The following is a 15,051-nucleotide window of genomic DNA, read 5'->3' on the forward strand; positions in this document are numbered from 1 at the left end:
ATCGATATTTATATAATTAGTTTACTTGTTCTCGTGCTGCTGTTGTTTTCATGGATAGTACTGGGTATTCGAACAAAAAATATGAGAATGTTATTCTTTAGTTAATATTTGCTGTCAAGAAATATAGTTTTTTTTTTATCTTTAAAAATTGAAGCGTGGATTACATGTGTTGTCAAAATGGGTAAACAATTCCAAGAGTATGTATAACATGGAAGATCGTTCACCGCAACCACGAAATAGATTTGATAATTTTATATTAGATTGCAATCTTCAATTACAATCCAATTTATTCCAAAATTCTGTTAAAAATAAATGTGTAAGTTGTTTAGTAGATTAGGAGAGTTTTTTAGGGCCAAACACCTGCGGGTTGGGTTACACATAATCCGCTCAGCTACAGAACCCATTCTAGTATTATAAACCCAAGTGGTTTATGGTGAATGTTTTTCTTATACTATAGGATTATACTAATTACTAAAATAAACTGCTGTGTACCAGTGTACCTATATAAATTTAGAACACAACTATAAATTATTTTTCATTGTATTTACAATAGTAGAGACACATCATTCACCTTTCACCAGCCTCACAAATCACAACACACGCACAAAAACACCTTACGCATGAAAATATTAAAATCTTAAGTACGTCTACGGCGCAGTTTAGCAGCAAGAGGATTAGCCATCTCACATGAAAGCCTGAGTTTCTCAGATAAGTCAACGCCGTTACCATCTGACACTCCCCATTCAAATTCGTGTAACAGCGTCGCGGTCCAGAACGTAACGGTTGTCAATCCAAGATTCTTCCCAGGACAGATCCTACGACCAGACCCGAAAGGCGCTAGTCTCAAATCCGACCCAAGAACCGAGAACTCCACCTCACCTTCTTTCGTCACGAATCTTTCGGGTCTGAACTCCAAAGGATCGACCCACACGTGTGGATCATGCGCTATTGCCCACATGTTCACCATTGCTGTGGTCCCTGCCGGAATAAAACGACCATCAACGATCGTATCTGTTATGGCCAAACGGGCCCATGAAAGAAGTGGGCCTGGTGGATGCATTCTCAGGACTTCTTTTACCACAGCCGTCAGATATGGAAGTGAAGCCAAGTCAGACTCATCTACAGCTCTTGATTTTCCGACCACCAAATCAAGTTCACTCTGAATCGTCGATTGAATATCTGGATGAAGCACTATCCTAGCTAGGTTCCACTCGATTAAAACCGCTACAGTGTCCGTTCCTCTGAATATCATCTCCTGTGACAATAATATAACCAGAATAAATGCGATATGTAGAATCTGTTAATACATACTTCAGTGCTTTATTTATCTTAGCACATGTCACATTCCGTCTATAAATTTCATGTTATATAGGACTTTATATAAAATTTAATTACCCAAAGAACGGCGATGATGTCCGGGTCGGATAAATGATCAGAGCCATGCAGGGAGAGCAGGACGTCCACGAAATCACGAGGCGTGTCACCGGTTTGATTACGATGCTCGGATATAATCCGGGATACAAACCGGTTTACCTTCGGTACGAGTGCGGAACATCTAGACCGGATTCTCTGTGGATCAAATTCCAATAACCAAGGAAGGTGATCGGTCCAATTCAATGTTCCGAGCAAATCATAGCCTTCTTCGACCAACTCACGTAACTCACTATGGTCTTGATCAAGTTCGTACTCTTGTCCGAAAACAGAGCACATCATGTTGTTAAGCGACGCCGTTTTGAGCAACTCACGGACAAAACAGACGCCGTTAGTGCTCTGTTTCTCAAGAAACCCCACCATCTGGCTAGCGATCACTCGCCTCTGTGTTTCAGCACGTTTGATTTGTTTCGGACTAAAGAGATGGTTCGAAGCGATACGCCGCAGAGTTCGCCAGTAAACACCGTGTGGTGCAAATCCAATCGCCCGGTTGAACATCAGAGAGTAAGCTGATTCCTTAACCGGCCGGTCAGCAAAAACAGGGCTATTCAGAATCTCTTTAGCAACGTCGGGATTGCACGTGACGATCACGCGTGTCTCGCCTAAGCTGAAAGCTAAGAGCCGTTTGGCTCCGAATCTCTCCGCAGAGTCTGCGATTCGGCGGTGAGCTAGAGTGCTGGACATGAGAGACATGCTTCCCACGAAAGGGAACCCTCTTGGACCGGGGATAACCGTACCGGTTTTGTTAGTTAACCGGCGTGAGAGGAATTTGCCCCATGCAGGTCCACCGAGATAGGTCCAGAAGAACAAAGAGATGGCAAGCCATACGAATACTATGGCAAGGAGAGAGAAGGCGAGATTATTTTGGCTTAGAACGGTGCATTTGGACAGAAGGGCAAAGACTAAGGAGCTTTCGAGTTCGGTAGCCATGGCTGATCAAAGGAAATTAGATGAAGAGAAAGGGGAGAGAGACTAAAGGAGAGCGTATTTTGGTTGTGGGGCTTAAAGATCAGCAGATGGCTTTGGTCTTTATATAGATAATAATCAGAGCTCACAAAACTGTTATTTTGTAAAAAAAATATTCAATCTTCTTTGTATATGTATGATTTCCTTTAGTATATTTAATTTACATGATTTTTAATAGTATATTGTGTAGTTGTGTGTTATTTTATTGTCCCTCTCTATGTCAAGAATGTGTTCTTTTTTTTTGTTGTCATCATCAAGAATGTGTTCATTGTTCTATATATATGTATATTAAAAATCATTCCATACATAAAATACAATCAATTAAGTTTTCTGAATTTTTATCATAAATCTCATCTTTCACACACACACACATATATATATGGCGAAAACCAAATATTTTCCTAGTTGTTTTGAAAATGCCTATTCATATGCAAAGTTTCAAAAGTAATAATTTGATTATTTAACCCTTTATTAGAAGGTTTTAGTATAAACATATAAATTAAGAAAGGTATTTTTTTTTACAAAAAGCACCCGATTACAATAAATTTCTAACCACTTTCTATATTTGTATTAATGTATGTTAAACTCTATTTTGGTATATTGACGTCGTTATAATTTTTTATCAATTAATTTAGTAAAAATTCATAATACTCCCTAAATCGGTGGAATAACCACTATAAAATCGTTATTTTCTTGAAAAATGGAGACAATAAATGCTCCAAATCTCTTTCAACATCATCTTATGTTAGTGCAGGATGCAAGTATGCAGTAAAACAATATTGTCATATTTTTTGAAATTTTCTCAAAATCTATGTGTTAACCCCTACAAAAACATTGAATTTTGGTAAATGTTTAATATACTGAAGCATATAATCTTTAGTGTTGTTTTAAATATTCTAACCACATTATACATTTGTATTAATGTATGTTAAACTCTCTTTCACGGTACATGAGCATCGTTCAATTTTTTTCTTATAAATTAATTTAGTAAAACTTCATATACTCCCTAAATTAGTGGACTAACCATTATAAAATCGCTATTCTCTAGAGAAATAGAGACAACAAATGGTCCAAACCTCTTTGAACATCATCATATATTAGTACATGAGGCAACTATGCGTTAAAACAATATTGTTGTATATTTTTTATTTTTTCTCAAAATCTACGTGTTAACCCCTACGAAAATATTAAGTTTTACGTTAAACGCTCTATATACTGAAACTTATACTTTTTATTGTTGTTCTAAATTTTGAAAGGACATTCTAAATTTGTATTAATGTATGTTATAACTCTCTTTTATGGTTAATGGGTGTCGTTATAATTATTTATCAATTAATTTAGTAAAACTTAATAATACTCCCTAAAACGGTGGAATAACCACTATAAAATCGTTATTTTCTTGAAAAACGGAAATCACAAAAGCTCCAAATCTCTTTCAACATTATCATATGTTAGTGCATGATGCAAGTATGCAGTAAAACAATATTGTCATATTTTTTGAAATTTTCTCAAAATCTATGTGTTAACCCCTACAAAAACATTGAATTTTGGTAAATGCTTTATATACTGAAGCCTATAATCTTTAGTGTTGTTTTAAAATTTATAACTACATTCTACATTTGTATTAATATATGTTAAACTCTCTTTCATTGTTCAATTTTTTTTTATAAATTAATTTAGTAAAACTTCATATACTCCCTAAATTAGTGGACTAACCATTATAAAATCGCTATTTTCTAGAGAAATGGAGACAACAAAGGTTCCAAACCTCTTTGACCATCATCATATATTAGTACAGGAGGCAACTATGCATTAAAATAATATTGTTATATTTTTTTATTTTTTCTCAAAATCTATGTGTTAACCCCTACGAAAACATTGAATTTTGGTAAATGCTTTATATACTGAAGCCTATAATCTTTAGTGTTGTTTTAAAATTTATAACTACAAATGTGTATCAATGTATTTTATAACTCTCTTTTATGGTATATGGACGTCGTTATAATTTTTTATCAATTAATTTAGTAAAACTTCATAATACTCCTTAAATCTGTAGAATAACCACTATAAAATCGTTATTTTCTTGAAAAATTGAGACAACAAAGGCTCCAAACCTCTTTCAACATCATCATATGTTAGTGCAGGATGCAACTATGCATTAAAACAATATTGTCATATTTTTTAAAATTATCTCAAAACCAATGTGTTAACCTCTACAAAAATATTGAATTTTGGTAAATGCTTTATATACTCCTTATAATCTTTAGTGTTGTTTTAAATTTCTAACCACATTCTAAATTTGTATTAATGTATGATAAATTCTCTTTCATGTTACATGAACATCGTTCAATTTTTTTTATAAATTAATTTAGTATAATTTCATATACTCCCTAAATTAGTGGACTAACCATTATAAAATCGCTACTCTAGAGAAATGGAGACAACAAAGGTTCCAAACCTCTTTGACCATCACCATATATTAGTACATGAGGCAATTTTTCATTTAAGCAATATTGTTATATTTTTTGATTTTTTTTCAAAATCTATGTGTTTACCCCCCTACAAAAATATTGTGTTTTACGTTAAACGTTCTATATACTGAAGCCTAAAGTTCTTAGTGTTATTTTAAAATTTCTTAACCACATTCCACATTTGTGTTAATGTATGTTAAACTCTCTTTCATCGTATATGAGAATCGTTATAATTTGTTATCAATTAATTTAGAATAACTTTATAATACTCCGTAAATCGGTGAAATAACCACTATAAAATTGTTATTTTCTTGAAAAACGGAGACAACAAAAAATTCAAACCTCTTTCGACATCATCATATGTTAGTGAAGGATGCAAATATGCATTAAAACAATATTGTCATATTTTTTGAAATTTTCTCAAAATCTATGTGTTAACCAACCCCCTACGAAAATATTGAGTTTTACGTTAAACGCTCTATATTGTGAAACTTCTACTTTTTATTGTTGTTCTAAATTTTGTAACGACATTTTAAATTTGTATTAATGTATGTTAAACTTTCTTTTATGGTATACGGGAATTGTTGTAATTTTGATCAATTAATTAGTAAAACTACACAATACTATCTAAATCAGTGGAATAACCACTACAAAATCGCTATTTTCTTCAAAAACTGAGACTATGCATTAAAACAATATTTTCATATTTTTAACCTCTTCCAACATCATCATATATTAGTGCAGGATGCAACTATTCATTAAAACAATATTTTCATATTTTTTGAAATTTTCTCAAAATCTATGTGTTAAAAATATTGAATTTTGGTAAATGCTTTATATATTGAAGCCTATAATCTTTAGTGTTGTTGAAAATTTCTAACTACATTCTACATTTGTATTAATGTATGTTAAACTCTTTTTCATGGTACATAAGCATCGTTCAATTTTTTTTTATAAATTAATTTAGTAAAACTTCATATACTCCCTAAATTAGTGGACTAACCCATATAAAATCGCTATTCTCTAGAGAAATGGAGACAATAAAGGTTCCAAACCTCTTTGACCATCATCATATATTAGTACATGAGACAACTATGCATTAAAACAATATTGTTATAATTTTTTATTTTTTCTCAAAATCTATGTGTTAACCCCTACGAAAATATTGAGTTTTACGTTAAACGCTCTATATACTGAAACTTAGACTTTTTATTGTTGTTTTAAATTTTGTAACGACGTTCTAAATTTGTATTAATGTATGTTAAACTCTCGTTTAAAGTATATGGAAATCGTTCTAATTTTTTATCAATTAATTAGTAAAACTTCATAATACTATCTAAATCTGTGGAATAACCACTACAAAATCGTTATTTTCTTCAAAAACAGAGACAACAAAGACTTTAAACATCTTTCAACATTATCATATATTAGTACGGGAGGCACTATACATTAAAGCAATATTGATATATTTTTTGAATATTACCCAAAATCTATGTGTTAAACTCTACAAAATATTGAATTTTGGTAAATGCTTTATATACTGAAATAATCTTTAGTGTTGTTTTAAAATTTCTAACCACATTCTAGATTTTTATTAATGTATTCTAAACTCTCTTTCATGGTACACGAGCATCGTTTATATTTTTTTTATAAATTAATTTAGTAAAACTTCATATAGTCCCTAAATTAGTGGACTAATCATTATAGAATCACTATTCTCTAGAGAAATGGAGACAACAAAGGTTCCAAACCTCTTTGACCGTCACCATATATTAGTATAGGAGGCAACTATGCATTAAAGCAATATTGTTATATTTTCTGTTTTTTTCTAAAAATCTATGTGTTAACCCCTACGAAAATAATGAGTTTTACGTTAAACACTCTATATACTGAAGCTTGAATTTTTTAGTGTTGTTTTAAAATTTCTTAACCATATTCTGCATTTGTATTAATGTATGTTAAACTCTCTCTCATGGTATATGAGAATCGTTATAATTTTTTATCAATTATTTAAGTAAAACTTCATAATACTCCCTAAATCGGTGGAATAACCACTATAAAATCACTATTTTATTGAAAAATAGAGACATAAAAAGCTCCGAACCTCTTTCAACGTCATCTTATGTTAGTGCAGGATGCATTTATGCAGTAAAACAATATTGTCATATTTTTTGAAATTGTCACAAAATCTATGTGTTAACCCCAACAAAAACATTGGATTTTGGTAAATGCTTTATATACTGAAGCCTATAATCTTTAGTGTTTTTTTTTTAAATTTCTAACCACATTCTACTTTTGTGTTAATGTATGCTAAACTCTCTTTCATGGTACATGAGCATCGTTCAATTTGTTTTTATAAATTAATTTAGTAAAACTTCATATACTCCCTAAATTAGTGGACTAACCGTTATAAAATCACTATTTTCTAGAGAAATGGAGACAACAAAGATTTCAAACCTCTTTGACCATCATCATATATTAGTGCCGGAGACAACTATGCATTAAAACAATATTGTTATATTTTTTTATTTTTCTCAAAATCTATGTGTTAACTTAGATTTACATTAAACGCTCTATATACTGAAACTTATACATTTTATTGTTGTTCTAAATTTTATAACGACATTCTAAATTTGTATTAATATATGTTATAACTCTCTTTTATGGTATATGAGAATCGTTCTAATTTTTCATCAATTAATTAGTAAAACTTCATATATAATACTATCTAATCGGTGGAATAACCACTACAAAATCAATATTTTCTTCAAAAACGGAGACAATAAAGAACTAAACCTCTTTCAACATGATCATATATCAGTGTAAGATGAAACTATGCATTAAATTTTTTTTTCATAATTTTTGAATTTTTTTTCAGTTTTATATACTGAAGCCTATAATCTTTAGTGTTATTTTAAAACTTATAACTACTTTCTACATTTGTATTAATGTAAGATAAACTCTTTTTCAAGGTTTATATGAATCGTTCAATTGTTTTTAAAATTAATTTAGTAAAACTTCATATACTCCCTAAATTAGAGGACTAACCATTCTAAAATCTCTATTCTCGAGAGAAATGGAGACAACAAAGGTTCCAAACATCTTTGAACATCATCATATATTAATACAGGAGGCAACTATACATTAAAGCAATATTGTCATATTTTTGAATATTTCTCAAAATCTATGTGTTAACCCCTACGAAAATATTGAGTTTTACGTTAAACACTCTATATACTCAAGCCTAAACTTTTTAGTGTTGTTTTAAATTTCTAACCACATTCTACATTTGTATTAATGTATGTTAAACTCTCTTTCACGATATATGGGAATCGTTCTAATTTTGTTATCAATTAATTTAGTAAAACTTCATCATACTCCCTAAATCAGTAAAATCGCTATTTTCTTGAAAAAACGGAGACAAAAAAGACTCCAAACCTCTTTCGACATCATCATATATTAGTGCAGGATGAAAATATGCATTATAACAATACTGTCATATTTTTTGAAATTTTTCTCAAAATCTATGTGTTAACCTCTACAAAAATATTGAATTTTGGTAAATGCTTTATATACTGAACCCTATAATCTTTAGTGTTGTTTTAAAATTTCTAACCATATTGTACATATCTATTAATGTATGCTAAACTCTCTATCATGGTACATGAGCATCGTTCAATTTTTGTAAAATTAATTTAGTAAAATTTCATATAGTCCCTTAATTAGGGGACTAACCATTATAAAATCGCTATTCTCTAGAGAAATGGAGACAACAAAAATTCTAAACCTCTTTGATCATCATCATATACTAGTACATGAGGCAACTATACAATAAAACAATATTGTTATATTTTTTGAATATTTGTCAAAATCTATGTGTTAACCCCTACGAAAATTTTGAGTTTTACGTTAAACGCTCTGTATACTGAAACTTATACTTTTTATTGTTGTTCTAAATTTTGTAACGACATTCTAAATTTTTATTAATGTATGTTAAACTATCTTTTATGGTATATGAGAATCGTTCTAATTTTTTATCAATTAATTAGTAAAACTTTATAATACTATCTAAATCAGTGGAATATCCATTACAAAATAACTATTTTCTTCAAAAACGGAGACAATAAAGGCTCTAACCTCTTTCAACATCATCATATATTATTGCAGGATGCAACTATACAATAAAACAATATTGTCATTTTTTGAAATTTTCTCAAAATCTAAGTGTTAACATCTACAAAAATAATGAATTTTGGTAAATGTTTTATATACTGAAACCTATAATCTTTAGTGTTGTTTTAAAATTTCTAACCACATTCTAGATCTGTATTAATGTATTCTAAACTCTCTTTCATGGTACATGAGCATCGTTCAATGTTTTTTTAAATTAATTCAATAAACTTTTATATACTCTGTAAATTAGTGGATTAACCATTATAAAATTGTTATTCTCTAGAGAAATAGAGACAACAAATGTTCTAAACCTCTTTGATCACCATCATATATTAGTACAGGAGACAACTATGCATTAAAGCAACATTGTTATATTTTTAGATTTTTTCTCAAAATCTAAGTGTTAACCCCTACGAAAATATTTAGTTTTACGTTAAACGCTCTATATACTGAAGCTTAAACTTTTTAGTGTTGTTTAAAATTTTCTTAACCACATTCTGCATTTGTATTAATGTATGTTAAACTCTCTTTCATGGTACATGGGAATCGTTATAATGTTTTATCAATTAATTTATTAAAACTTCATAATACTCCCTAAATCGGTGGAATAACCACTACAAAATCGCTATTCTCTGGAGAAATGGAGACAACAAAGGTTCCAAACTTCTTTGACCATCATCATATATTAGTACAGGAGGTAACTATGCATTAAAACAATATTTTTATATTTTTGAAATTTTCTCAAAACCTATGTGTTAATTCTCTACAAAAATATTGAATTTTGGTAAATACTTTATATACTCAACCTTATAATCTTTAGTGTTGTTTTAAAAATTCTAACCATATTTTAAATTTGTATTAACGTATGCTAAACTCTCTTTCATGGTACTTGACCATCGTTCCATTGTTTTTTAAAATTAATTTACTAAAATTTCATATACTCCCTAAATTAGTGGATTAACTATTATAAAATCGCCATTCTCTAGAGAAATTGAGACAACAAAGGTTCCAAACCTATTTTACCATCACCATATATTAGTCCATGAGGCAATTATGCATTAAAGCAATATTGTTATATTTTTTGAATTTTTCTCAACATCTATGTGTTAACCCCTACGAAAATATTGAGTTTTACGTTAAACGCTCTATATACTGAAATCTAAATTCTTTTGTGTTGTTTAAATTTTTTTTAACCACATTCTGCATTTGTATTAATGTATGTTAAACTCTCTTTCATGGTATACGGGAATCGTTATAATTTTTTATCAATTAATTTAGTAAAACTTCATAATACACCCTAAATCGGTGGAATAACCACTATAAAATCGTTATTTTCTTGAAAAATGGAGACAACAAAGGCTCCAAACCTCTTTCAACATTATCATATGTTAGTGTAGGATGCAAGTATGCATTCAAACAATATTGTTATATTTTTTTGAAATTTTCTCAAAATCTATGTATTTAACCCTCTACAAAAATATTGAATTTTGGTAAATGCTTTATATATTGAAGCTTATAATCTTTAGTATTGTTTTAAAATTTTTAACCACATTCTAGATTTGTATTAATGTATGCTAAACTCTCTTTTATGGTACATGAGCATCGTTTATTTTTTTTATAAATTAATTTTGTAAAATTTCATATACTCCCTAAATTAGTTGACTAACCATTATAAAATCGTTATTCTCTGGAAAAATGGAGACAACAAAGGTTTCAAACCTCTTTGACCATAATCATATATTAGTACATGAGGCAACTATGCATTAAAACAATATTGTTTTATTTTTTGAATTTTCTCAAAATCTTCAAAATCTATGTGTTAACCCGTACGAAAATATTGTTATGCATTAAAACAATATTGTTTTTTTTTTGAATTTTTCTCAAAATCTATGTGTTAACCCCCTACAAAAATATTGAGTTTTACATTAAACGCTATATATACTTAAACTTATACTTTTTATTGTTGTTCTAAATTTTCTAACGACATTCTAAATTTGTATGAATGTATGTTAAACTCTCTTTTATGGTAAATGAGAATCGTTCTAATTTTTTATTAATTAATTAGTAAAACTACTTAATTCTATCTAAATCAGTGGAATAACCACTACAAAATCGTTATTTTCTTGAAAAATAGAGACAACGAAAGCTTTAAACCTCTTTCAACATCATCATATATTAGTGCATGATGCAACTATGCATTAAAACAGTATTGTCATATTTTTTGAAATTTTCTCGAAATTTATGCGTTTAACCTCTACAAAAATATTAAATTTTGGTAAATGCTTTACATACTGAACTCTATAATCTTTAGTGTTGTTTTAAAATTTCTAACCACATTCTAGATTTGTATTAATGCATGTTAAACTCTCTTTCATGGTACATGAGTATCGTTCAATTTTAAAAAAAAATTAATTTAGTAAAATTTCATATACTCTCTAAATTAGTGGACTAATCATTATAAAATCGTTATTCTCTAGAGAATGGAGACAACAAAGGTTCCAAACCTCTTTGACCATCATCATATATTAGTACAGGAGGCAACTATGCATTAAAGCAATATTGTTATATTTTTTTATTTTTTCTCAAAATCTATGTGTTAACCCCCTACAAAAATATTGAGTTTTACATTAAACGCTATATATACTTAAACTTATACTTTTTATTGTTGTTCTAAATTTTCTAACGACATTCTAAATTTGTATGAATGTATGTTAAACTCTCTTTTATGGTAAATGAGAATCGTTCTAATTTTTTATTAATTAATTAGTAAAACTACTTAATTCTATCTAAATCAGTGGAATAACCACTACAAAATCGTTATTTTCTTGAAAAATAGAGACAACGAAAGCTTTAAACCTCTTTCAACATCATCATATATTAGTGCATGATGCAACTATGCATTAAAACAGTATTGTCATATTTTTTGAAATTTTCTCGAAATTTATGCGTTTAACCTCTACAAAAATATTAAATTTTGGTAAATGCTTTACATACTGAACTCTATAATCTTTAGTGTTGTTTTAAAATTTCTAACCACATTCTAGATTTGTATTAATGCATGTTAAACTCTCTTTCATGGTACATGAGTATCGTTCAATTTTAAAAAAAAATTAATTTAGTAAAATTTCATATACTCTCTAAATTAGTGGACTAATCATTATAAAATCGTTATTCTCTAGAGAATGGAGACAACAAAGGTTCCAAACCTCTTTGACCATCATCATATATTAGTACAGGAGGCAACTATGCATTAAAGCAATATTGTTATATTTTTTTATTTTTTCTCAAAATCTATGTGTTAACCATCTATGTGTTAACCCCTACGAAAATATTTAGTTTTACGTTAAACGCTCTATATACTAAAGTCTAAACTTTTTAGAAGTAACAAAATAATTAATTATTGCTATTCTAAATAAATAAGCAAAAAAGCTATACAATAAATTTTAATATTTTAATCAATTACTTTAATAACTTTACAAAAAAAAGTTTCAAATATCATACAAACTGAAACAAAAATATCATTTAAAACATCATACGTAAAGAAATGGAGAAAATATGTAAGAGTGTACATACAGTAAAATACGTCAATGGAACAAAATATATGTAATTCCCGATTACTTAGCTAGATAGTTAAAGTTGCCGAGCTTGATTCCAACAAACTCGATCGACGTTGATTGTGAATCTCTTCTGTATGAATATCTTATAATTGAAAACTTGAAAGTGCTTGTCGATTTTATTCCAATATTTTTTTTAAAGGAATAAAAAAAGCAAGACCGTTCAGCCACAAGATAAAGATGATTACAGAGTCTTCTTGTTCGTTGATCTGTTTGATAAATAAAACATCAAACAGAAATTGTTTTTCTATAAAAGCAAGACTAATTTGAATGTAATGTTTATACTAGATCTCGATCCGCGCAACCGCGTAGATTTTTGTTTTCATTTATTTTAATTATTATGGCAACCATTGAATAAAACGTAAATCATGGAGTCTGCTTGTATTAATGAAATTCATTATATCTGTTAATTTGTAGTCCAGTTGACTTGACTTATCCCAATCAATCATATAGCTGCTTATTTACATATACTTTTTGTTCTTTCATATCAACTTTTTCTTTGATTATATGGTTCTTATGGAAAAACAGGAATTGCTTAATGTTTGATGGCAAAGTCTTCTTTCCAACAGATATTATAGTGAAGATTCAAGAAGAAACAGAGCTGTGGTTTTTGGCAGACCAACAAGAGAAGGAGAGTGAGCTGGAGAACCGTAGGGAGCAAGCAAAACTAGCCAATAAATGGGTGAAACCACGGGCGATATGGATCAAGTGCAATATCAGTTTGAGCTTCTCCAGAGGAAAAAAGATGGGGGGTGCGTCTTGGGTTCTAAGGGATCATAATGGTGAAACATTAATTCATGTCAGGCGTGTTTTTCTGGGCTTTGCGGAGGAAATGGATTTCAAATTGGTAGCGGCTGTGAGGATGATTCAGAGCATGGAACAGCACAGAAGAAACAGAGTGATCTTTGCGTTTCAGGATGAAGATGTAGTAGGTATGGTACTCAGACCAAAGGCATGGCCTTCTTTCAGATTCATGAGCTCTGAAATTTTAAGGTATTTGGCCAAGATAGAATGGTGGCGAATGGTTAAAGAGGAGAAGATAACAAATAGAGGGGCGTTTCTCATTGCCCAAAGTGTCATTACTTCTAATAGGCTGCAGTCATATGTAGCTTATGGAGGGCCAAGTTGGTTAAGTGATCTCTTTGATGGTGAGAAAACCTAATTAACCCTCTTCTTTGTTGTTGGAGACTTGATGCGAGGATGTTGTCGTTTTTTTGAGAAGTCTAGCTGTTGGAGCACAAGGAGGAAGGAAGTCTTATTGTTGTTGTTGTTTAATCTAGTTTTTTGTTCAAGGTGGAAAAAAGCTGTGAGCTTATATTGTAATTTAAGTTAAATGAAAATCATAGATGACAAAAAAAAAAACAACTTTTTCTTTCAATATACTTATATATATACACTAATACACATATATAAATAAATAAGTACCCTATTTATGTATATATTCTGTCGAAACAAAGAAAAGTATCCTACATATTAACTTTAATTGATGATATTGTTCATACTTCATACGGTACCTTGACAAATAAGAAAATGAGTTTTAACGGCTCAGCGCCGTCATATGTTGGCGCGTGAGTCTTAACTCTCCAACCCCATGGGATCGATGCTACTTCGAGTGATGTCACATTTTGTGGAACCCATGTTCGGTATCTTTGCAGTAAAAATCTAAAACTGAAGTCAGTACTGTACTGGACACGGGAAGCTAGGTAATAACTAGTTTTACCGAATAAGAAAATGGTTTAATTGCCTAGATTTGGTTTTAAAAACCTAGGTTTATCTCAACCAATATAAATAATTCTACAATTCAATTTGACCTGTAACCGATACAAAATGATTGTGTGTGCTGTATATTGTGACCGTCAGATTTGAGTATTTTAATATCTGACGAGTTCTTGATTAATCAGTCTTGATTCAGGACTACATAACCTTTCTTTTGCTAAAAAATGTTACAAAAGGACTATAAAACTTATAACGGCTTGACACTTTCCAACTCTCAATACGTTTTTCAACCATGGACGTGGGAACGATCAATGAGTTCTCCAATAGGGGTTGTCCACAGCTGCGCGCTTCATCATTTTTCTAATTTAACAAGACAAACTTGTCATTTAACTAACGTGATTTGGAAAAGTTAAAAGTAAACTCAACTGTAAACAGGTAATATCAAGATATCGTGTCCTTTTGTACTTGGTACTACTTATCCACGAGTCAAACTTATATTAATTTACTAACCTCCCTATATTTGCTAGATGACGCTTTGACAGCTATACGATTTAGTACAGAGTAAAATTACTAGTTTTATATTATACATTTATATATAAATATTTACCACCATACGTTTCTAAATTTTATCACAAAATTTCTTCTGTGAAATGACTCAGATATTAGTTGACCTTTGATAA

At 29.9% G+C, this 15,051-nt stretch overlaps 1 protein-coding gene across 1 annotated transcript; it reads right to left on the bottom strand.

The window, feature by feature from the left end:
* Nucleotides 1–553: 553 nt before the first annotated feature.
* On the bottom strand, nt 554–2,424 carry LOC106339931 (cytochrome P450 78A6). The gene is made up of 2 exons (XM_013778799.1): nt 1,396–2,424; nt 554–1,255 (listed from the first exon to the last, which is right to left on the bottom strand). Exons 1-2 carry the CDS (start codon nt 2,359–2,361, stop codon nt 638–640), a joined length of 1,584 nt encoding a protein of 527 aa, XP_013634253.1. The 5' UTR covers nt 2,362–2,424; the 3' UTR covers nt 554–637.
* Nucleotides 2,425–15,051: the final 12,627 nt, after the last annotated feature.

Source organism: Brassica oleracea, chromosome C4, assembly GCF_000695525.1.
Source record: "Brassica oleracea var. oleracea cultivar TO1000 chromosome C4, BOL, whole genome shotgun sequence".
Lineage (NCBI taxonomy): Eukaryota > Viridiplantae > Streptophyta > Magnoliopsida > Brassicales > Brassicaceae > Brassica > Brassica oleracea.

Excerpts from the sequence above, each read along its gene's own strand:
- LOC106339931 (XM_013778799.1), bottom strand. The coding sequence starts at position 2,361 with ATGGCTACCGAACTCGAAAGCTCCTTAGTCTTTGCCCTTCTGTCCAAA. Across the intron at positions 1,256-1,395 it reads ACATCATCGCCGTTCTTTGG|GAGATGATATTCAGAGGAAC; the intron begins GTAATTAAATTT and ends TTATTGTCACAG.